At 45.2% G+C, this 25094-nt stretch overlaps 1 protein-coding gene across 5 annotated transcripts; it reads left to right on the top strand.

Moving 5' to 3' along the window:
• The first annotated feature begins 905 nt into the window (after positions 1 to 905).
• On the top strand, positions 906 to 23550 carry TTC34 (tetratricopeptide repeat domain 34). Of its 5 annotated transcripts, none has more exons than XM_081922617.1 (9): positions 906 to 963; positions 3916 to 4030; positions 4188 to 5813; positions 6995 to 7220; positions 9299 to 9491; positions 11775 to 11941; positions 14354 to 14624; positions 15762 to 15976; positions 22949 to 23550. In XM_081922617.1, the coding sequence occupies exons 2-9, from the start codon at positions 4014 to 4016 to the stop codon at positions 23468 to 23470; spliced, it is 3237 nt and encodes a 1078-aa protein (XP_081778743.1). In that variant the 5' UTR covers positions 906 to 963; positions 3916 to 4013; the 3' UTR covers positions 23471 to 23550. The 5 variants fall into 5 exon arrangements, with proteins under 5 accessions (XP_081778743.1, XP_081778745.1, XP_081778741.1 ...); XM_081922615.1 differs by lacking the exon at positions 906 to 963 and adding an exon at positions 2621 to 2786; XM_081922616.1 differs by lacking the exon at positions 906 to 963 and adding an exon at positions 2624 to 2704.
• The last annotated feature ends 1544 nt before the right edge of the window (positions 23551 to 25094 follow it).

The following is a 25094-nucleotide window of genomic DNA, read 5'->3' as shown; positions in this document are numbered from 1 at the left end:
AGTAGTAGTAGTAGTAGTAGTAGTAGTAGTAGTTTGGATTTGATATCCCACTTTATCACTACCCTAAGAAGTCTCAAAGCAGCTAACAATCCCTTTCCTCCCCCACAACAAACACTCTGTGAGGTGAGTGAGGCTGAGAGACTTCAGAGAAGTGTGACTAGCCCAAGGTCATCCAGCAGCTGCATGTGGAGGAGCGGAGACGTGAACCTGGTTCCCCAGATTACGAGTCTACTGCTCTTAACCGCTACACCATGCTGGGTAGGGAAAGATTAGGAAAGTTCCATTTCTACTTTCTGACAGCTCAGTGCCCCCAGAGGAAGGTTTGGTGTGGTGAAATCCAAAAATGTCCTTTAAAAAATCCTGAGGTGATTTGAGTGGTCAAATGCCAGATACTGCTATGATGAAAAAGGAAGATGTCACAGGCATGTGCAGAAATGGATTGAGATGGAACAGCTTATTTGGTCCTTCATAACTGATTGTGTTTCTTTCTTGCCCAGATGGAGGACAGAGAGGGATGAGCACACATGAATTGCTGTACTTGTGCCCACTGTACACAAGGTAAAATTCACATGCCTTGTCCTGTCCACTTTTGCTTCTGGCCATGCAACCACTTGCAGGTAGCCCTGGCAGATAACCCAGAAGTCCACCCCTAGGATACACCACTTCTGCTTCCATCGAAGGGTGAAAGCTCTCTTTCCTCTGTGTGACAATGATCATACCACCTGGGTGCCTCCTCCTTTTAAAAAATTCATGGTCTGCGCAGTGACAAAAGAAATACCTTGTAGCATGCTTTAATATTTAACCAGGGTTCTGGAGAACTGTATTCTCTTCCTCTCCCTCTCCTTCTCTCATTCTGTTTCTGATACAGTTTTGGAGGTATTCTGAATGCAAGATTCTCAAGCCATGTGGGAGAAGCACCTCACCACAATTACCTAACCATGGCAGATCGTGTAGGAAATTCTGGTAAGTTGCATGCCTGATGTTGCTGTTGTTCCTCTGAGTTGTCTCCATACAGTAGACGCGTTGAAAGTAACCTACATCGTTTATTTGAATGGGTCTGCTCATTTCCACGCTATCTGCTTCCATTTGCAAATAATACAGAAATGATCGCCAAAACTTGCACTATATTCCGCTGTAGTTCAGAACCGGATACTGTATTGCATGAAAGTGCAAATATAACGTGGAACATAACAGTTGGAGAAACATTAGGAAAATGGAATAAACTGCCACATGAATGCAGCTTTAGCTGTAGACAACCTTTCACTTTCTGTATTTAATAATAATAATAATTTTATTATTTATCACAGCCACTCTGGGTGGCTTACAGCATGATTTAATCCTCTTTTAGGCCACAGTGCTCTCATCAGACTCAGATCAATGGGGATGTTTTCAAGATGGGAAGAAGTCAGCAACTTGACCCTTCAGCCACCCACCGTTTTTCCCCGACCTAGAAAATGAACCCCTCATAAGTCATTTGAAATTAACTCTCCCCCTACCATGCCATTCCCAGTAAAGTGGGAAAACCAGACACAAACTCAGCTAAGTGGAAGCAGTGGTTTGGGACAGGAATTGTAAGAAAATTGTCAAGTTGGCTCTGCCACTAAGTGCTCCCCATCCTGGATTCACATTCAAGGCAAACACAGTTTTTGGAACATACCATTTGCCAAGAGAAAATGTTGGGGTAATTTGTTTGAATTGTACACTGAGCTCACATATATGGATGGACATAACTGTTGGGCATGGATTTTCTGTTTGTTTGCTTTTTATCTGAAGCATAGGTGCCAACTCCCTGGGGCCCTGGGTGCCCGAGCACTCACAGAATTCCCCCTGAAGGGGCTGGGCACCCACAAATTTCAATGCCAGGGGCATGCATGCTGCCTGGCATCCACGGCCCTGGGCATCCACGGTTGTGGGGCTAAGCCGGCACTCCTGATTTGAAGTGCAGTTTTCTGCATTTCTGCCATAATTGGGGGGGGGGGTATTTAAATTCTCATTAAAATTTATCAGAGTCTCTGTGCAGATTTCTCCTAATATACACCTTTTTATGCAGTGTCAATTAATTTGGGGCATTTTCTGTGTGCTGTTTTAACTAAACTGCACACTTTCCTCTGATGTATTTTTGTACAAATTGCTTGAAGAACGAAATTGCAAAATTCAGGGTAGTGCAAATTTCAAGGAATAATTGTGTACTGGTTTGTATATTGCTTCATCAGAATTAATGGACCAGAGGCAGCATGTCCATTAGTGTTGAAGGGTCCATTCTAAGTAGCACCCACATTAGATACAACCCATTATCTGTGTACCTGGATCTACATAGGAAGGCTGCCTTATACCAAATCAGACAATTGAATCCATGTAGCTCAGTATTGTCTACACTGACTGGGCTTTCAGACAAGGGGACATTTCCAGCCCTAACTGGAGATGCTGGGGATTGAACCAGGTACCTTCTGCATGCAAAACATGTTCTCTGCCACTCAGCTACCGCCCACAGACACAAATTGCTTCTCTGGCTGAAGTCCCAGGGCCTTTCGTGCTCTGTCTCTCTCTCTCCCCGCTGGGACCAAGCGGTCTGAGGCAGTGTTTACTGTCTCCTGGGAAACAGCTGAGCATGTGGTTGTCTGAGCTGCTCCTGCTTCGTCCCCCCCTCCAATGCCTTCCTGCTTATGGGAGACAAGTTCTACGGTGGAGACATAGCCTGAAACAGGTATCCATTCTCTCCAGCGAAAGCAGGATGGGAGCCACCAGGAACCCCCAGCCAAGAATTCACGCAACTGCTTTTCTTACATGTGAGTCCCCACCCCTTTGACAGACTCTTGCTTTCTCTGTTCCAATTTTTTTCCCACTGCCATCAGCGGGATGGGGAAGGTGCCAGATAAATGGGAAGAGGAAACCCACACTTGCCCATTAGGGCTCAGAGAATATGCGAGGCCCTGCTTACAACTCCCACCCCAAGACAGAAAATTAGGGGAGGTGCATGGGTGCATTATTCTAGCATAATTTCATGGAACTGGGTGCTCTTCCTCATAAACAAAAGCAGAAGAGAGAATTGTGCGTCCCTCTACCAATATTATCTTTAGATCTGTTGGCAACTGGGCCCTCAAAACTCTCCCATTTGTGATAGAGGAATTGAATTTATCCAAGGGCAGGACAAATTATCCAAAGCTTCCTCAGAGCTGAAGCTCCGGCAAGAGCACAGCTGATGTTTTCTTCGTTTTTTCATGTGGTGCAATGGGTTGGAGTGCCTGGCTGCTAACCAGAAGGTTGGTGGTTTGAGCCCACCCAGGGACGACTGTGAGGAGGATTCCTGCATTGCAGAGGGGTGGACTAGATGGCTCTTGGGGCCCTTTCCAACCTTACAATTCTGTGCTTCTAGACAGTGCTTTTTCTGGGGGGATCCAGGGGTATCCATAACCCTAAGCATATTGTGAATCTAACGGAAGAAGAAACTTTTTAAAAAATTACATTTTTTGTTTCTTCTCTAGCATAGTGAACCATCAGTTCCGTTGCTACCCCTGATGGCGGCCTCATTTCCTGTCACGGTGTTTCCTGAGTCTCAGACAGAAGCAAGAGTTTAATGTGTGGGGTAGGAGTTGGAATCTAGCTCGGTGATTGGTCAGTTTCGTTGTTACCACCTCCGATGGCAGCCTCTAAACACTTTTTTAAAGAAAAGAAACACACTTCTTCTATGAGAATTATTCTTTGGCCTGTGGGTCAAATGTGACTCTCCAGACCGATCTGTGAACTGCCCTCAGACTTTTCTGTGAACTGCCCTGAGACCTCTGGGTATAGGGCAGTATATAAATCCAATAAATAGAAGAAGAAGAAGAAGAAGAAGAAGAAGAAGAAGAAGAAGAAGAAGAAGAAGAAGAAGAAGAAGAAGAAGAAGATCTGTCCGCCCCTTGGAATTCTCCTCAGGCCACACCCTTCACCAACCTTGCTTCACACCCTCTTTGAGTATTTTTGCCTGGCGGGGATGTGTCCCTGGACTCTGATAATGCCTTTTGCTTGCTGGGATGGAGGATGGAAACAGGTGAGAGAGAGTGTTGTAGAAAACAGCCAGCAGTGCTCTTCTTATGACCCCTTATGACCCCTTCAGGTGTATTTTGATGGATTGTAGCCACGTAAACAAGGTAAGTCTTGACATTTTTCTATCTGTTTTTCTAAAAACATATATATTTAAAAACCAGGCCTGGAAGTGGAGTAAACATGGTTGCTGGTAAAAGAGAGGGCACCATGTCCTCTAAGGACCAGGCGATGCAGCTCTGTGATGCGGCGGAGCAACAATTGGCTGCAGATGACCCTTCACTTGCCACTGCCTTCTACACAGCTGCATTCAGCTGCAGCGTCCCAACAGCTGTCGAAAAAGTGGCTTCCCTGGGAGAAGAGTCACGTGCCAAAGTGACGGTCACTTTATCAAAGTGGTGTCGGGATGGCGGCCCCATACCAAAGATTCAGTATGGTGGCCTGAACTACACATCGCTTAGCATCGAAATGGCAGCCATTTTTCTCTCGACCCTCAACCCCAACAACATGGCCGCCTCTCTCTGCAAGATGGAGGCCCTGCTCAAACTGGGCCGCTACGAGGAAGTGCTGCGGCGATGCGACTCTCTACTGGATGCCCAGCCTTGTGTTGAGCTGGCCCTCACCAGGGCGTTGGCCCAGGTGCTGTCGTGGACCCACTTCCAAAATGGCATCACAGGTTATCTGCGTGCTTTTGCGGAACACCGGGATGAGACGGTGAAGTTTGTGTGCAGTCGGCAAAAGGAGCACCTTCAGCGGATAATCCAGGCATTTTTTGACTTCGTCTCACTTCAGCAGAAGACTCGCTGCGGCAAAGGGGGCTTGGAAAACTGGCAGAGCAACTGCTACGACTTCCTGGTTGCCATTTCACCAGAAGACATCCACACCTGCCAGGCCCAGGCAGCCCACCTCTTGGAGAAGCACAAATGCAAGGAAGGCGTCTCTGCCTACAGTGAGGCAGCCAGTGGTGCATTCTGGGACGAAAGAGCGTCTGGACTCCTCATGGACAGGGCTGCTGCGTACTTCTCTCAGGGCGGGAGGGTGGCAGAGATGATTCAGGACATGACAGCTGCCTTTGAGGCAAACCCCAATCTGGCAACAAAGCGCTTTGAGGCCCTTTTCACCATGGGGGATGCTGAGAGGATAGAAAAACATGCCAGAGCAGCCCTGGATCTGGAGTTTGCTGCTTACAGAGAAGCTGTGCGTGCCAGACCTGAGGTCCGGAGTGACAGTGGCAAGGAGCTTCTCTCCCCAGTGATCCGAACCCTTCGCTTCCTCATTCAGATTTCTCCAGGTGCCGGGCGCGAACTAAATGTCCGCCTGGCAGACTGTTCCCTCTTGGAGGGCAATGTTCAGAGTGCCTTGGAAATCTGCAACCACCTTCTGGATTCGGAGCAGGAGACCTATTACAACACCCTTCTTGCCCTCCGGGGGTTCTGCCACCTCCATGACAAACGCTGTGCAGAAGCCCTTCAGGATTTCCAGAAGATCATAGAGTACAGCTCTCCACACCCCAGCAGTTGCATCAAGGCTCTCTGTGGCCGCGGCTTAATCCGAGCTTGGGGCAGTAGTCCTTACCTGACAGCTCTGGATTATATCACTGCCTGTAGGTTTAGATTTGAGGAGACCAGCTTTGTCATCAAGTCCTACATACCATGGAACCAAAGGGGATTCCTGTTGATCGTTCTACAAGAGGAAGCAAGGAAGATACTGGAAAGGAACCGAGACCCCAGGGGCACAGCTCCCCATCAGAACAAACCAAGAGGGCTGGATGGATTCCAGGTGAAAGAAGGGTAAGCAAATCTCCCTGGGCCAATGCTTTAAAAGACAGATGAGTTGATATTGTAGTGCAGGGCTAGGGAACCTCTGCCCTGTGGGCCAAATGAGGCTCAGCAGGCCTCCCCAATTGGAAACGGAGGCCATTTCTGCTATGCCACACTCAACCAGAGGTCCATATGGCATCATTATACCTATAAGGCAGGTTAAGATGTGACTAGGCCTGGAAAAGTGTTTTAGGCACCTTTCAGCAGATTGGTAGCACCTGCGATGCTCTGTGTTTGAATGGGTCTTTATCTCCCCACCCGCCCACAGGCCGACTTCGACAGGTGGGTGGGGCCAACCACCTCTCATGAGCACTTCTCCATTGCACGTGTGAAGCCCTCCTTGACTTTTTTTTATTAATAAAATATTTTATTTTAACAAAGTAATAACCATAAATAAATAAGAATAAAATGTGCACCCCACCACCAAGACCATTCCATTCTAACTATCCAACATCCCAAAATTTCAACACCTCTTGCGATGGTTTGACCCCTTTCCATTTATTATTATTATTATTATTATTATTATTATTATTATTATTTCTACTCCACCCAACAGTACAAATTCTACAAACACCTTCCATATCTCAAAATCATCTGTCCTGCATATTCCCCGTCTTACCTTAATGGCACATGTTAATTTATCATTAATAGCTATATCCCACACCTCTTTATACCGTTCTTCCATTTTACATTCTGCTTGCCCCTTCCACTTTCATGCAGCTATCAATAAGTTTGTGAGCAAGTCCTTCATAGCCTGTGAACCTTTCACCCCATCGAAAATTGATAATAATGCTACCTCTGGACCTTCGGTCAGCTTTAACTCACTGATTTCTGTTATCTCCTTAAACACCCTTTGCCGGAAAAATAGTACATATTTACACCCCCACCACATGTGCATATAATTCCCTGTTTCCTGGCATCCCCTCCAACATAATACTGAATATTCCTTGTTCTCCTTGACTTTTAAGCTTCTCCTTGTGCTTTGCACATTCTGCAGAGACCTAAATAACACTGTCCATCTTTCTTGGACTTCCTTCAGGTCTACTGTAGACATGTTGTTTGGATACTGGAAAGACATAATATACAAGTATTAGAGAACAAGAGAGAGATAATCTGTGGGAACACCCCTACTTCCCCCCTCTTTTTTTCAGCGATGCATCTGGAGCTCACCAGCTGGCTTCTCTCTTGTTGGACCTGGATGCTTCAGATGAGACATCTCAGCTCCTCAGTGCTGATGCTCTGTACCAAATGGATCGATTAGATGAAGCTCACAAGGTCCTGTTGGTGGCTCTCTCCAAAACCTCCCAGAGATCTGCCTTCTTGGCCAGGCTGGCTCTGCTTCAGTTGAAGAAAGGCTTTCTATACGATTGCAACCAGGTAAGAGCAGCCAAAAGAAGGGGAAATCATCACTAAGGAAGCAACAAGGTAAAATGATAAAGGGTAACAAAGTGAAATGAATTTTTCAATATATAGACAGAAAACCGAATGACTTTGATACCCATAGATATGTTAACAACATTTATTACATGAAAATGGGGTTGAATCTTAAACAAAAAAAACACACACTCATGAAGAGATAAACGTACAGAAAACAAAAGGCAGTGGACAATCTTTCATTGGCGGTTTGTAAACAGAGGCTGGATGGCTGCAAGTCAGGGATTCTTTAGCTGTGATTATCAGGGGTTATATTAGATGACACTTGGGATTCCTTCCAATTCTATGAGACTACCAAATATAAAAGCTCTATAATACAACAACTGAAACAGATAAACATGCAAACTGAACGTATGTCAAAATAATATATCCACAGTGTGTGAACAACCATGGAATAATCTAAGTGAAAAAGAAACCCTCTAAGCTGTGTATGATATGTTCTTGTATTTCCTCAGTCATATTCTTTAGATATACTGAAATGCCACCAGAATATGTCCTTGGTCAGGTTTTCCAGTCCAGCCCACAACTACTTCTTACCCTAGAAAGAGAGACACGTTCACTGTTTGAGTGACTGTACTCCAAACGATGCTGTGCTATAATAACTAGCTTTTAACACACAATGATTGCATGGTAGCTGAAATAATCCACAATGGTAGTTCTACACTGCATAGGCCCATTGAAATCAATGAGTGTGACCAACTTAGCCCCATTCATTTCAATGGGTCTACTCTGTGCAGGACTCAGTTGAATACAACCCAGTGCCTTTACACTATCAGTTAAGACCTAAACTATATGAACAGCTCATCACATGGGAAAGTGGGGAAGAGTATCTGCATTGCATTCAGTGGGTCCAGTCGCTGACTTTGCCACTTAAAAGGGTCAAGTAGCAGGCAAGGAAAATGTCTTCATCCTGAGACCTTGAAGAGGGGCTGCCAGTCATAGCAGACCAGAAGTAGTCAGTGTGGTACCCTACAGATGCTATGAACTCCAATTCCCCATTCCTGCTGTGTCCTAAATTCCCATTCTGAAATCCAGATGTGTGGTGAACCCTTGGGAGGGCAGGAATTTTTGCAAGGGTCATCCACGAAGTGCTTGTAAGCATAGTAAGCAAAAATCAAACGCACATCTTTTGGCCATGAATTAAGATTGTTGACTTTTGGAAAGCTAGTTCAGAACAACCTATAACTTAACAGCAGAGGGCACTCTTATCTTTGCTTAGGACTCGCAGAAACTCACAGTGTCCGCATAGGAACCTATTTTAGCTGCTTTTTGTAGAGATGCTCCAAGACATATAGCCCTGGCTTACATGCAAGGGCATGGCTGTCTAAGCTTTGGAGAGCTAACAAAAACATCTTAATCCTGTGCTATTTTAACACATCACAACTCTAAAAAAGATCCTATAATCTGTAAGGAATTTGCTTGATTGGATCTGCTTCTTCCAGGCATATTGGGAAAGGGAAAGGAGTTAGATGGGGCAATGAAATCTCTGCTCCCAGCTGCTGGAAATTTTACTCTATCTACCCTGCTTCCCAAAAACTACCTCTATGCACCCGATTTGCTCTTTCCAAAACAATACCTGAACTGAAACTCAGCTAGCCTTCGAAATTCACACTTGTCCACATTTTGCAATGCCTTTCTCCAATCCAGAAATGTGTATATTGGGGGAAAGTGTGAATAATAAATGTAGTGCATCTAAATATGTGATGTTGGGGGAAATTGCTTGCAAAAGTTGTACGTCAGGAGAAATTTGCACTAAAATGCTGGCACATTTCAACAGAATTTTTTTTTTCAATTGCAAACTGAATTGCAAATGTGGAGAACCGAACCTAAGACAGGAGGCGAGGGAATGAGAAATGTCCGAAACCTAAAATGGACAGATCCACCCATCTGCCCGGGTTTCTTTAGTTGTGATTCCTGCACTATAGATGGCCCTTGGGGTTCCCTTCCGACTCGACAGTTCTGTGATTCATCCCTAAATCTTGGTGCTGATTCCTCTTTTCTCTGTGTTTCCTTTACTGAAGCTGCTCAAGAAAATGACCCAAACTGGGGAGACCTCCTGCCTCCTGACGGTCGTGAAGATTTTAAAAGAGGAAGATCGAGCATTGATGCAAAGCCACTGTCACTCTAGGGCCATGACGATCCTAAAGAACAAGCAAGGGGGAGGTTACATCAAAGAAGCCATCGTCTACCTCTCCTTTGCCATCACCGCAGCAGGTGAGACACCTCACGGTAGCCGACTTTGCGCAAAACCAGACACGCAGGTCAATACTAATGGGCAAAACCTATCCCTCCTCCTTTATTTCTACAGGTTTTTTAAATTCCCCACACTCTTGAATATATATGGGGACTGGACTACCGTATTTTTCGCTCTATAAGACACACCAGACCACAAGACACACATAGTTTTTGGAGGAGGAAAACAAGAAAAAATATATTCTGAATCTCAGAAGCCAGAACAGCAAGAGGGATCGCTATGCAGTGAAAGCAGCAATCCCTCTTGCTGTTCTGGCTTCTGGGATAGCTGCACAGCCCGCATTTGCTCCATAAGACGCACACACATTTCCCCTTACTTTTTAGGAGGGAAAAAGTGAGACTTATAGAGCAAAAAATATGGTACTTCAATGCACTCTTTGTGGGGCTGCCCTTGAAGATAATAATATTTAAAAAATAATAAAATTTTATTTATATCCCGCCCTCCCCAGCCGAAGCCGGGCTCAGAGCGGCTAACAACAGTAAAATAATACAGCATACTAAAATCAATTCAAGATGGCAAGGGAACTTCAATGGCTTCCAGATCATAGCAGCCACATTACTGCCTGGGGTTGCATTCAGATCTCATATATGTCAGTTTGCATTTCTTAGTACAGAAAGCATTGATCTGATAGCATAGCGATCTTTCCTATTCTATTTAATTCAGGAGGGTTCTGGAAGCTTCTCTACGTGAAAGAAAGAAGCAGAAGGCTCATGATGTTTGGGTTATTCATTCAGAGAAGCTGAGTTCAGCTGGTTTAAACTAGTTCTGTTACCTCTTTCTGTCAAGGTCATGCTGACTATAATAGTGAGGCCAGAATTAGCTTGGGTTTCATTCTCTCTCTCTCTTTCTCTCTCTTTCCCTTTTGGTGTGGTGTTCCATTTATAGTGTTAAGGTTTAGTCTTCTTATAAGTACAGTATTGTAAGTTTAAAGTTAAGTCTGCTGCAACTGGATTTTTTACGGGCAGTGCCAATCCTGAATGTATTGGATTTGTGACTATTATGCTCATTTGCCTTCAGTAGCAATAAAGCTCTACTGGATTAAATGCCTCTGGTCTATTTGGGGGGGGGATCCTGCAACGTGTTTAAGTTGTTACTCTGCTAACTATACATTGGAATCTACTCAGGATCAATACTGAGTAGAATTTAAATGTCAATGTAACCCCCCACCCTACCCCCATTTTAAAACAGTTGCATTTGTCGGTTCTTTCTGGGCCCAGTTCAAGATACTCACATTAGTGCTTAAAGCCCTAAATGACTTGGGCTCCAAATATCTGAAAGATCTGCCTGCTATCTTTGCATATTTGAAAAGTCTGCCTGTTATTTCTCCAGATGCCAGGTTCAGAATCGGTTGTTTTCTGGGCCCTGGGCATATGGCACGAGTTCCTGCAAAAGAATAAAGCTCCATTTTGTTCAGGGAGATAAAAGGCACCCCTGTCTACCCGAATTGCTTGCAGCTAGAGCATATCACGGAAGAGACTTGTTGTACCTCACAGGGAGGATTGCTGAGGCAACAAGTCTTTTCAAACTGGGTCATGTGATAGTCAGTTGACAGTCACTGAGAAGCAGTCAAGAGCCCAGCGGAGGAACCAATGGGTGTTCAGTCTAGTTTCTACCAAACTGGTGAACCTGTGTCTGGGCTACATCACTTCAAGATTAAGTTGGGGCTTAGCAGAGCCAGGGCACCAATCATCATCATCATCATCATCATCACCATCCTGTTCATGCAGCAGTTAAAGCCTTGGGACTAGGACCTAGGAGACCAGGGTTACAAATCCTCCCTCACATGGTTGTTGTGAAGATATAATGGAGAAAGGGAGAGAAGCCATTCACACCACCTTGAGCTGCTTGGAGGAACAGTGGGATCAAAATACAAAAATAATAACAATAACATAAAAAAGCAGCTATTAAATACTAATCTTAGATAGATCCTAACAAGTACTAATCAGAATTTATTAGGATGATGGAAAAGGTTCTATCTCAGATTAGGCATGTAAGGATCTGTCAAATTCACTTCTCCAATCACTAATTTCCCCAGTCTTAATTTCACTTCTACACATTTAGCAGCAATTTGCAAAAAGCAAAAAAAAACAACCCTAAGATCTTCATGAAAATTCATAAGGGTTTTAGTGCAAATTTCTCTTAATATGCAGCATTTTGACTGATGTAACATTTGTGCAAGCAATTTTCATTAATGTTTCACTGATAATGTTTCATTTTCATGCACACTTTCTGTTTTGCTCCAGGAGGTTATGCTGTCGATTCGCTTCTTAGCCGGGCCCGCTGTTACGGGCATCTTGGGCTGAAGAAAACTGCCATATTTGATTTCAATGCCATCCTAAAAGAAGACCCCACAAATGCCCAGGCACTGAGTGGGAAAGGATTTGTTCATCTAGCTCTGAACCAGAAAAAGGCAAGAATGGGGTGGTTTTATTTTTCTATTTACTTAAAGGTAAAGGTACCCCTGACCATCAGGTCCAGTCGTGACTGACTCTGGGGTTGCGCGCTCATCTCGCTCTATAGGCCGGGAGCCGGTGCTTGTCTGCAGACAGCTTCCGGGTCACGTGGCCAGCGTAACTAAGCCGCTTCTGGCGAGCCAGAGCAGCACACGGAAACGCTGTTTACCTTCCCGCTGGGGAGCGGTCCCTATTTATCTACTTGCACTTTGCAGTGCTTTCGAACTGCTAGGTTGACAGGAGCTGGGACCGAACAACGGGAGCTCACCCCGTTGTGGGGATTCGAACAGCCGACCTTCCGATCAGCAAGTCCTAGGCTCCGTGGATTAACCCACAGTGCCACCCGCGTCCCGTCTATTTACTTACTTACTTACTAAACAAGAATTTGAGCCGGAGGAAGAATCATAGCTCAGTTGCTTAGAGAATGGTGCTGATATTGCAAGGTTGCAAGTTGGACCTCCACATATTCCTGCAGAGGGTTGGATTAGATGATCTTCACCTGAAGTTAGGGGGAAGTGGGTGGACCAAGGAGTGTAAATTAGCATTCGATGACATAGTCCAGCCAGGCAAAAACATTCGTGGAGGGTGCAGAACAAGGCTAGTGAGGGACATGGCTCAGAGGGGTGTGTGGCCTAGGGAAAGTATGAAGGACAAAACAGAGAGGCAAAAAGGGCTGCGTTTGGTCCATGGGCCTGAGGTTTTCCCCATCCTGGCCTAGTGGATACAAGGACAGTCCAAGACGAACCATAAAATCATAGAATTGTAGAGTTGGAAGGGACCCCAAGGGTTATCAAGCCCAACCCTGCTATTGCTGGCTGAGGCAAAGGACAAGACAATGCTCTCAGTCAGAGTCTGGGGGTCATCTGGGCTGGTGGGGCTGACAGATCTCTGCCCTCCAACAGGACCCCAACCTCCGTTGCCCAATTATCCCAATTGGCGGTGCCAACTCTGATTTTTTTGGGGGGGAGGGGGAGTTGTGCAGGGCTGCTCTATCCACTGCACCACTCGTTGGCTCTCAGGTCATGCCAGGATAATGATGTGAAGAAAGAGGAGGGGAAGAATGAGAGGCCCCAGGGACAGCAAGAGAGAGAAGATCTGACTGAGCTATAAAGGCTTTCCTTTCTTTCTCTGCTAAATCCCATAAAGGCCTGGAAGGGGACAAAAAGGGATATTTTGATAAAGGTTAAACAGGATTAACATTTTGAAAACCCTCCCCCCCCCACTTCTCCCCCCCTTTTCAACCATTAAATGCAAACTGTGTCTGTATCTGCAGCCCCCAAGTGGCCCGTCTTAATAGGGAAGGTTGTGATGGCTAGCTTATCTGCCTTCCGAGATAGCAGGCACATGACAGTGAAGAGGCTTTAATGTTCCCTGTCGCATGCATCTTGCATGCATCTTTAATACCTCGGGATTGAAAAGAAAGCCCTTTGTTTACCAAACTAATAGAAAAGGCAGATAATTAAATGTCATTTTGGCTTTGAGCAGGGCAGGCGGGCAGGGGAAGCATAGAAATTAGCTCACAATACTTTTGCTCCAGCTAATTAAACTCTTTTAGCATCTTCTTTGGTTTTGAAGGGCACACAGGAGTGTCTTATAACACCTGGTTAGTGGCAGAAGCCAATCTAGGGGAGAGTGGCTGGTCTGTGCGCACTGTGCGCTGAGCCAAGAGGGCGTTGCAACAATGACTTAGAATGGAAGGCAAGAGGTGACCTTGAGCGAGTCGCTGACTCTCAGCCTGACGTACCTCACAGAGGCGTTGTATGCCCTTGAGCTCCTTGAAGAAAATGGTGGACTATAAATGCAAATAATGCTGTTGTTGATAATGATAATCAGGGCTTTTTTTTTTCCCCAGCCAGAGTGTGCTGGAGCACAGTTCCAGCACCTTTTTCTGGAGCCTCCAAACAGCAACTCATGGTTGTATGAACCAACTCCCGAACCAATGGCTCTTCTCTTCCTCCTTCCCCCTCACACACACAACCAACGCTGACACGACTGTGCTATTGCTCCTCCCCACAGGCAGAGGCTGCTGTGAGGCCTACCCGCAGGCTGCTGAGTTGTCCTTTCTTCCTCCTCATTCTGGCTGCTCTAGCAGGAGGCAGCGGGGAAGCCCATGGCGCTGGAGGAAGCAAGCGAGGGGGGAGGGGGGAGGGGAGGGGAAGCCAGGCTGTGGTGTGAGCAGATCACTTCAAGGAGGAGGAGGAAGAAGAAGAGACAGCCTCCCCATTGTCCTGGCCCAGGTGCCCAGGGATGACCACAAGCCTGTGGATGGGAGACAGCTGATAATTATGACGACAGATGATATAAACCAACCAGAGCTGTGCAAACAAATAGCAGGCTTTTCAAAAACTACTCTTGTTTTATCCACATAGGAGGCTGTGCACGATATGACCTCAGCCCTAAAAGCCAACCCAGCTGTAGCAGTTCAAGAAATTCTTTCATTAAAGGAGGAGGCCCAGATGTTGATCCATAAGTGGCTGTATGACCACTGCAGGGCTAGGCTGTCGGAGTTCATTGCTACCAAAGAGCCACCCGTTGGAGATACACTGAAGGACATTGCTGTAGCTGGGGCATTGCTTGTGAAAATAAAGAGCAAGGACACAGAGAGTCACATGCTTTATGTGGACATTTTAGCCGCTGATGGTAAGAGAACTTTCAAATATCCTGGAGTACCAGCTCATTATTTGGCATTACTGTCACCCACTGTTTCTTAGCAACAAATGGAACCTGGTTAGTCTTGCCAAGGTGTGATGATTATCAGCTCATGATAGGGCAGAAGCCCCAGTGTTGCAGGATGTGCTCCCTGCTGAAACATGGAAGAGGCCCATCAGCATTGGCATTCTGCCGGCTTTCAATAATGCAGCTGTTTACCCAGGTGTTCCCTTGATCTCTTCACCTGCGTCTCCTGTTTGAACTGCTGTGTCATTATTGTGCATTTTAATTGTGGGTGTTTAGATTGTAATGTTTCTGTAGCTTCTTTTTATACTTCGTAAATAGCTTCGAAGTCTATTCTGACATTAAGCAGAATGGTGATGATGATCTAGGGGTGCCGTGTTTCAAAAAGCAAAAAGCAGGACACCCAAAACATTTTAACAAAAACGCAAAAAAAATATATATATATGTGATTTTCCGATTGACTTGCCTAAAATCCAGGACAAAGCGCCACATAGAACACCATCAAATAAGCTCCAGGTGAGCTTCCCTGATGGGCAGAGAGAGACTGAGGAAATCATTTTCCCATTTTGCTTCTTCTTGTTGTTCTGATCACGAAGGGGTTCCAAAAGCTTCCTTATTTCATCAACAGCAGTTATGAACTGGTTTTCTAATGGAAAAATCCCTTCTGTCAGTGCACGGAATATTAAAATCACAGTTTGAAATGTGGACACACATTTCAATTTACTATGTTCAGAGTATGTTGCATGTGCATGTCTCATGTCAGTCACCTTTACAACAGTTTTGTAAGGTACGCTGATACCAATATTCCCATGGAGCCCTTCAGAGATCCATTGGGCAGGCAGCTGCCATTTACTGCACCAACAGAAGTATAGTGACCGGATCGAGAAAAGTAATAACACCACTCTATTCTGCTTTGGTTGTACAAAAATGTCCATGTTAGGAGAAAGTCATGCTAAGATTCTGATGAATTTTCATGAGAATGTCATCTTCTTCCTTTTAAGTTCAAATTGATATGGAAATTTAAGAAGAGAAAATGAGAAACTGAGAGAAGAAAGAACTATATTAGCCTATCCCGGTAACCAGTTTATTGATGTTCATTGGCAGGGAGAGACAATGAGGCTCTGGCGCACCTCCAGGGAAAGTTTGGTCACTCTGCACCCAGTGATTCCATCAATGCTCGCTTTGGAATGCTCCAGGCCAAGAAGAGCCACATGAATGTTGCAGCCCATATTCTGGCCAGTTTGGCCACAAATGACTACAAAGACATAGGATACCTGATGAGTTTCCTGGACACCAAGCAACGGCAAAGCCTTGCTCAGGTAAAGCTGCCTGCTTGATGCAAATGATGTCTGTTTTTCAGCTGAAGTTATTCCTGCTTCTCCATCAGTGAACATACCAACTCGTCTAATTGAACACTATCATATTAGGAGATACACTGGAGAAACAAGAGAGCAGTTGAACAGATAGATCTGGGATGGAGAGCCTGTGGTCTTCCAGATGTTGTTGGGCTGCAGCTTCCATCATCCTTGACCATTGTCCAAGCTGGCTGGGGCTGATGGGACTTGGAGTTCCTTTCATGCATGGAGGACCACAAGTTCCTTATCTCCAGATGTTGTTGGACACCAAACGCTATCGTGTCTGACTCTGTTCCTACATTCTGTGTTCCTCAGTAGGATTGATGGGAGTTGGAGCCCAGAAACACCTGGAGGGTCACAGGTTCACAATCTCTTCTACAATGCAAGCTGGAGAACCTGTGGACCTCAATATAGTGCTGAACTGCAAATCCCATCATCCTTGACCATGGCTTCTCAGCTGTTTTGGACTACAACTCCCATCATCCCTAGCTAGCAGAATCAGTGATCAGGGATGATGGGCATTGTAGTCCAAAAACAGATGAAGACCCAAGTTTGGAAAACTCTGTCCTTGACCATGGCCCAGAGCAGCTGGGGCCAATGGAAAAGTCCCAACAATGTATAGAGTAGCCACAGGTTCCTCATCACCATATTTTTGGACTACAACTCCTATCATGTCTGTTCCTACATTCTGTATTCACCATGCTGTTCACCATGTTGGCTGGGGTAGAAGGGAGATGGGACCTCATCTGCATTCATTCACTCACTCACTCACTCACTCACTCACTCACTCACTCATTCTGCTCAGGATTACACCAATATCAGTTTGGAGGTGAAAAAGAGATCCTGCATCCTGGTTCTCCCAGATGATACCTGTTCAGGTTACCCGGAATGTTGGCTTTGTTCCCCAGATCCTGTTTTCTCCAATTGCAAGTGACACCCATCCCTTTTCAAAAACAAACAAGCTGTTTGTGGATTCTGTGAATCAGGCTGGCTTGAACAAACACAAAACAGCTCCTCCCTATAAAAAAAAAAACCACAAAAAACACCACCCTGTGTTGTGTGCTGATATGCTTAATAAATAAAGGGCCTGGAGAGGACTGTTTTGTATGCACCCCTCGCAAGCCAGCAGGAGGGTGTTAAGTAAGCAAGTATTAATTTATCAATCCCTGAGGCAAAGAACCTCTCTTCTCTAAATCAGGCAGGCAGTCGGAGGGGGCATATCTCTTCTGGGAGAAAGAAGCTGGGAGATTTTAAGAACTAATTGCCAATCACTGACTTAATGTGGGAGTTAAAAGGACGACCAAGAACATTACTCCAGGGGGGCAAAGTGACTCCTTACTTAGAAGCGAAATGTTTCTTAGCTACATGCATTTAGCTGCCTTTTCCCTAAGAGGTTTGCATTTCTAGCAAACTAGATTTGCAAGCCTTCCCCCTCCCAAGGTGTTAGGGAGCAACCCTAGCCTATTCCAAATAAATGCGCACAAATGAGGGACACTTCCAAATTGACATGCATAAGTGGACTTGTATATATTCATAGAATCATAGAATTGTAGAGATGGAAGGGACCCTAAGGATATTCTAGTCCAACTCCCTGCAATGCAGAAATATGCAGTTGTCCCATACATTCCTTCCATGTTGAGATACATCAGCAGCTTCAGCATCAGTTACACTCAGGGCAATGTTCCCTTCTTGGGGGCTACATGCCGGTGGTGGGTGAGGCCAGAGAAAAACATGAGAGGAGCAAGGAATGCAATATTATTATTTTTTAATTTTTGGGACGGTAGGCGAGTTTCTAAACACCCCCACCCACCCTTCTCTGTCCTCCTCCAAGGCAGGTAAGAAGCATTCTCAGAATTCAAGGACACATTCCACACTCAAGGAGGATTCAAAGCAGGGTTGGAGAGGCGAGTGGCTCAGAGACATGTGTGGCTTTGGGAGAGTCCCAGACAGTAAATTCAGGGACACCCCAAGACATTTTCTTGCCTGATGTCAGGGATTGGCTGGACGAAGTGGAGTGGTGGCAGGCACCATCCGGAAACCCAAGGGAAACTCCAGAGGAGGAAGGCTCGAAGCCTGGGGATTGGTGGTAGGACACCGAGGAAAAGTCAAAAGGAGAAGATTGGAAGGAGAAGATGGGTGCTGAAGGGGCAACAGGGGTTAGTGAGCAGGAGGAAACTGTGACAGGGAGCAGTTCAGACTCTGAGGCTGCAGCAGAGGAGGGAGTCAAGAGACGGCTGAAGAATCCCTCTCCTGCTGTGACAAGCTCCCCCCACCCTGGTCTGCAAGAACACAGAGAATAATGAGGAGAGCAGAACAGACCTGCATCTGACTCCAGCCCTGACACCTGTGCAGAAGTCCATTTTACTGGCAAGCCCTGCACACCTCTGTCCACCAACAGCTGCCCTGTTTTGTCTAGTGGTACTCCCAGGTCACACAGGACTGTCCTAAGCACTGTCTCTCTCAATGACTCTCAGGTCATGCCAGGAGGCATGAGCCAGGCTCAAAGACACATTCCAGCCAGGGAAAAACTATTGGGGAAGGGGTGAAGGGCAGCGAGTGAGGAGGTGTGCCCTAAGGAGCAGATAGAGAGGGCTGGAGGGCCGCCTTCAGTTTTCACCCCTGGTCTGGGACATTATGGGAAATTTGAACAGTGGGTCTGTTTCCCAGTCCCAGCCATTGCTCCATGGAAAAACGTGTAAGACCTTCAACCCCAGAGCCCCCTGCCTTGATCTCCTACAGTCATCAATCAGCAACCAACCAAAAAATCAGTATAACTATACAAGTTATTTTGGCATCCCTCCAGTTGCCCTGATATTTTGGGAGCTAAATTAGGCTGCCATGTGCATTAGCAGTAATTTTAACAGAAGCAATTTTCTTTCCAGCTCGCATTGCCAGCTGTAAGATGTGAGATGCAATAAAGGAACTTACTGGCAGCTGGTTTAAACATGAAGCATTTCCCTGGCCTTGGTCAAAGTCTTCAGCGATAGCTCTTTTCAAAATTTAGAGTTCCAGTGTGGAATGAAAAGAATGAGGCAGGTGGGTATGTTTAGTCTGGAAAAGAGAAAACTGAGAGGTGAGATAATAGCTGTCTTCAAATATCTGAAGGGCTGCCAAATGGAAGATGGAGCAAGCTTGTTTTCTCCTGCAGGACCTGAACCAGTGGATTCAAAGGACAAGAAAGGAGATTCCTTCTAAACATTAGGAAGAACTTTCTGATGGTAAGAGCTGTTCAACAGTTTAATAGAATCCCTCTGAAGGTGGCGGACTCCTTCATTTGAGGGTTTTTTTAAACAGATGTTGGATGGCCACCTGTAAGGGACTCCTTAGCTGTGATTCCTGCATCGCAGGCGGTTGGGCTACATGACCCTGAGGGTCCTTTCCAACTCTGCAGTTCTATGATTCTGTTAATATAGCCAGTGATATAGTCACTTTAACCACAATGCCACACTCCTTCAAGAACACAAGGCATGGATGAGCTCCTTTTAGTAAAGAGTAGAATAAGGCAAGAAGATCAAACTGATCCATTCTTAAGGAAATCAGCCCTGAGTGCTCACTGGAAGGACAGATCCTGAAGCTAAGGCTCCAATAGTTTGACAACCTCATGAGAAGAGAAGGGGACGACAGAGGATGAGATGGTTGGACAGTGTTCTTGAAGCTACCAGCATGAGTTTGACCAAACTGCGGGAGGCAGTGGAAGACAGGAGTGCCTGGCGTGCTCTGGTCCATGGGGTCACGAAGAGTCGGACACGAGTAAACAACAACAACAACAAAGCAAGGATTGTCAGCTAAGCCCCCCCTTTTTTTTACTCAGAGGAGACCCACTGAAATTAATAGATCTAATCTAAGTCCTGTCCATTAATTTCAATGGGTTCGTTATTTACTTCAGGATGGATGCATTCAGAGTAGACCCATTGGAGTTAATGGTCTTAAGCTAGAGGCAGAGCCAAACCATTCTAGTTGCATCCCCGTCCTTCTCCCTGCTGAGTTCTACTGGGACAAAGAAGGAAGAGGGTGGGTAATGCCACCCTCTAGACTGGTTGTAAGTAAAAATGACCAGTTGAGAGAAGATTCAGAGTGGTGGGGCAATGCCCTATTTGCCCTGATAAAGCAGCCCTCTGCACTGCTTGCCGATGGCATTGCTTATTGCTTAAACATTTGCTCTGCAGCAGTGTGATGAAAGCGTTGTTTTCGTTTCTGAGTGCTATAGGAGCAGTAATGAGAAATCCATTAGAGCCACGGTGTCCTAATGAAGGTCTCCTGATTGTCCTTCATGAATTGAAATGGAAGGAAAGAGCTAACTCCTAGAGGCTGTGGGGGCTTTGGCCCCCATAATAAAATATTTGAGATATTTTTTCTCCACGTGATGTTATCTGAGTTATCAATATTCTTCCTTGTTCGTCTTTAAATAGTTTTTGGGGGGTCCAACTCTGGCTTTATATACATTACAACTCCTCTCTTTTTTGTTAAATCAGAGGTTGCAAGGCCTTTCCCAGACTTCGATTTTTCAAAATTCTTCTATGTTTCTTTGCAATGTGTGTTTCCTGGAGGCATATCACATCCAAATTTAGCTTCTTTACAACATGTTCAATTTTATTCCTCTTAGTCTTATTATTCAGTCCGTTTACATTCCAAGTTAGAATTTTCAAATCCATCTTGTTCCATATTTATTTCTCTTTCGCCTCCATTTCTGTTGAATCTTCCTCTTCCTGTCCAGCTTCCAGTCCCCTGTCTGGAATCCTAGAGATGTCCAACACTCAGTGGTAGAGCATCTGCCTTGCATGCAGAAGGTCTGTGTTCAGTTCCCAGCATCTACAAATAGAGCTGAAAAAGTCCATCTGAAACCCCGGAGAGCCAGTCTAGACCAGTGTTTCCCAAGCTTGGGTCTCCAGATGTATTTGGACTACAACTCACATCATCCCTAGCTAGCAGGACCAGTGGTCAGGGAATTGTAGCCCCCAAAATAACTGGAGACCCAAGTTTGGGAAACACTGGTCTAGACATTACAGAGTTAGATGGATCAATGTTCTCACATGATAGAAGACAACTTCTTGTGTTTCTATGGCACTACAATGAGTCTTAAGGATGATGAGAGTTGTTAGGAGACTCTCTACTCCCCCCCCCCAAGAGCTACAATTCCCAGAGCTCCCTGAGAAGAGGGATTGTCTGTCAAACCGCTCTGGGAATTGTAGCTGCGTGTGAAGAATTGGGGTCTTCTACCAACTCTCAACATGTGTTGAGTGTTAAAGTGGTATGATACTGCTTTTAAATGTATAGTGCAGTTGGGGTCTTAGCATGGTTCAACTAGATTTTCTGTATCCTTTGCATGTTGTGATTGATCAGCTACAATGTGAACCTTCCTCCATTTCCTCAGAATATTACTCGGAGCTTCTAGCACTATGAGAGCAGGATGTTAGATCAGATGCTCCTTTGGCCAGATCCAGTAGGCACTTATTATTTTAGCTTCACGCACTTCACAGAGAGCTTAATTCATCAGCCCCAGGATTCCTAAAAAGACATCCAAAACTGGTAAGAAGGAGAAAAAACAACCAAATTACTGCCTTAATTTGCACTGGTACATGCTGACCTCCCCACCCACCACCCCTGGCAGAAATGTCGCTACGGCTACTAAAACCTCTTCTTGCATAGCTCACAAGTGTTTGGCGTGGAAAATCCAGATTGGTTTCAAATTGTCACTTCAGGCTGAATTCTGTGTTCTCTTTAGTAGATGACATAGAGCATACTATCCGAGAGCAACAGTGGTGTCGTGCAAGCAACTTTAAAAGCACACGGTCCTCATTTATGTATTTTTCTTCAAATGAAAGCATCATGAGTTATTGGATCCTAAGCATGTGTGCTTGGGAAGTAAAGTCATGGTGAATTTACAGGAACATAGGATGCTATCTTAGGTCAAGTCAAACCATTGGTTCATCTAGCTCAGTATTGTCAACACGCACTGGCAGTGCCTCTCTGAGGTTTCAGATAGGGGGTATTCCCAGTCCCACTTGAAAATGCCAGGGATTGATCCTGGGGCAACATCCATGCAAAACAGACAGGGGGAATTCCCAGTGTTGTCCAGAAATTCAAGTGTTTAAAATTATAGAGTCATAGAATTGTAGAATGGGAATGGATGTCCAAGTTCATCTAGTCCAGGGGTGTCCAACTCCCAAGATACTGCTATCTACTCAGAGTTAAAAGCTGGCAGTGACCTAACCCCCTTTTGGGGGTTCAGGTCAAAACTGTTGAGCTTTTCTTAGGGAGGAAGAATGTCCCAGTTTTTTTGGGTTCAGGTCAGAGTTGTTAGCTGTTTTTAAGGAGAAGGAAACCCCCATTTTTCTGGGGTTCAGGTCAAACATGTTGATCTTTTTTGTAGGGGAGCCAAAGTTGTTGAGCTTCTATGGGGGGAGCCAGTGATCTACCAGTGATCTACCGCAGACGTGCAGCGATCTACCAGTAGGTCACGTTCTACCTGTTGGACAAGCCTGATCTAGTCCAATGCAGGAATCACAGCTAAAGAATCCCTGACAGATGGCCATCCAACCACTGGTTAAAAACTTCCAATGAAGAAAAGTCCACCATCTTCCAAGTGAGTCCATTCCACTACCGAACAGCTCCTACTGTGAGAACGTTCTTCCTAATGGTTAGTCACAGTCTCCTTCCTTGTCGTTTGAATCAATGGGTTCGGGTCCTACGCTCTGGAGCAGCAGAGAACAAGCTTGCTCCATCCTCCATGTTTCAGCCCTTCATATATTTGAAGATGGTTCTCATATCACAGTCTCCAGGCTAAACATACCCAAACCCTTCATAGCCAACTTCTTGGGACTTTCAGCATGCAAAGCAAATACTCCACCACTGAGCTACAGCTCTTTAGTCAGACTTACTTCTGAGAGAAGAACCTAATTTAGGACTGGGGGTAACCAATATTCTTCCTGTCTCTAGGTTGCTTCCAAAGAAGGAAATGCACTGGTGAAGGAGCAATTCTACACAAAGGCTGTTGGCTACTACTCACTGGCCGTCTTGGCAAGTAATGGTAATCCACGATATCTCCGCCAACGTGCTGTTTGCCTAGCCCACCTGAAGGACTACAATAAGGCTTTGACGGACCTGGACAAGGTGATCTCCAACCACGGGAAGAACAGCCTGAAGACTCAGATTGAGGACTACTGCTTGCAGGGACATCTGCTCTTGTACACCTCCAAGGAGGAACTGGCGGTCAAGCGGTACATCCAAGCTCTTCAGCTGGAACAGTCTTTGGCTCTGACCATCATTGCTACTGATCACGATGGGGATGCACTGTCCAAAGCGTTCCTGCAAACTGCTCAGTCCTCCTTTGCAGCAAAACATTATGAAGAATCCTGGAAGACTGCAGAGTATGGGCTAATGATCAACCAAAACAACACTGAGCTTAAGAGACTTAAACTAAGACTTAAACGGGAGGCATCTGGATGCAGAGTTCAATAATTTATTCAGTCTGGGTCACAGGAGGTTTTCTCATGACCTGCATTTTTAAATCAACCATCTCGATTTGCATTTCCCAAAGTAACATACAGTAGTACCTCGGGTTACAGACGCTTCAGGTTACAGACTCCACTAACCCAGAAATGGTACCTCGGGTTAAGAACTTTGCTTCAGGATGAGAACAGAAATTGTGTGGCGGTGTGTTTCAGGTTAAGAACAGTTTCAGGTTAAGAACGGACCTCCAGAACAAATTAAGTTCTTAACCCGAGGTACCACTGTATTTACTAGAATGTAGTTACTCATCAGTTTTCGCATATCACCCAATGTTGTGATAATATAGCTCCCCAAAAATGTACCAGAGCACATATTTTAGAGACGAGACATACAAGTGTGTATTTTATGAAACAGTGTGTTGAAAATTAATGTGATTTTTGGTGCATTTTTTTAAATTGCAGAGTAGTGCAGAAATGGACTTAGGAATGAGCACATTCAAAGCAGACACAGAGAGACAAATGAATGGATCCATCCTTCCTTATTATTCAGTGCTTTAGTTCAGCAAACCTCCACAAGCACAAACTTTCTTCTTTCTTTTCTCTCTCTTTTGCTTGTAAAGACCAGAGAACATATATGGAGGTGCCTCTTATTCTGTAGAACCCTGTTTCTTGAATGCCCTCCATATAACAAAATCATACTGTCCAAGTTGTGAATTTTTTTTTTAATCAAACAAATATTTGAAAGGCAGGAAGAAGGTAAGTTTTTTCAGCCAACTAGTGAACACAGTATTTTTCAGAATCATTTACTGCTGCTGTTAGTATACATATTTATTGGGGAGTAAAACTGATCTAACTCAATGGGGTTTACTTTTGAGCAATAGGATCAGTTGACATCATTATTTATCATCCTTGCTTTCCTCAGCCAAGGATCTATGCTGGTCCCAGTTCATAGAAGATCTTCTCATAGAAAAAGCTGCTCCATACTACTTCACGGATGGCAGGAGGGTGGGCATTTAGCAAAATGGAGAATCTCAGTGAAATGGTCTCTCCAATTTCTCTGCCTGCACATGGAGTGAAGGATTTCAAGAAGCCATGTCCTAGTACAAGGCAGCTTTCATGTTAGCATGTATCAGCGATAGAGAACCTCAGGTCCAGAGGTCAAAATGTGGCCTGTGGCTTCTCTATATGGCCTCTGGAACTCTCCCCAGACCACACCCCTCAGTGGTCTGCTTCATATCCTCCTTGAGCGTTTTTGCCTGGCTCGATTGTGTCCTTGAATTCTGGTAATGCCTCTTGATTGCTCAAATGGAAGAGGTGTGCTTGTAAACTATGTGAAAGATGAAGTTAATATTCATTGCTCTGACCACCTTTGCCCCGTCCTCATCTGCTACTTGCATGTGGCACCTGGAAGGTTGTCCAGGTGGGAATGTGGCCTTCATATTGAAAAAGGTCCCCTTACAGAATCACAAGGTTGTAGAGTTGGAAGACACCCAAAGGGTGCTCTAGCCCATGGGTAGGCAAACTAAGACCCGGTGTGCAGATCCGGCCCAATTGCCTTCTAAATCTGGCCCGTGGATGGTCCTGGAATCAGTGTGTTTTTACATGAATAGAATGTGTGCTTTTATTTAAAATAC

The sequence above is a fragment of the Podarcis melisellensis genome (genome assembly GCF_964234715.1).
Source record: "Podarcis melisellensis genome assembly, chromosome: 8".
Classification (NCBI taxonomy): domain Eukaryota; kingdom Metazoa; phylum Chordata; class Lepidosauria; order Squamata; family Lacertidae; genus Podarcis; species Podarcis melisellensis.
This window is presented reverse-complemented; position numbering and strand designations above follow the sequence as displayed.

Coding starts and splice junctions, on each gene's coding strand:
- TTC34 (XM_081922617.1), top strand. Junction 11,942..14,353: donor TAGCTCTGAACCAGAAAAAG/GCAAGAATGGGG, acceptor TTATCCACATAG/GAGGCTGTGCACGATATGAC. Junction 15,977..22,948: donor AACGGCAAAGCCTTGCTCAG/GTAAAGCTGCCT, acceptor TCCTGTCTCTAG/GTTGCTTCCAAAGAAGGAAA.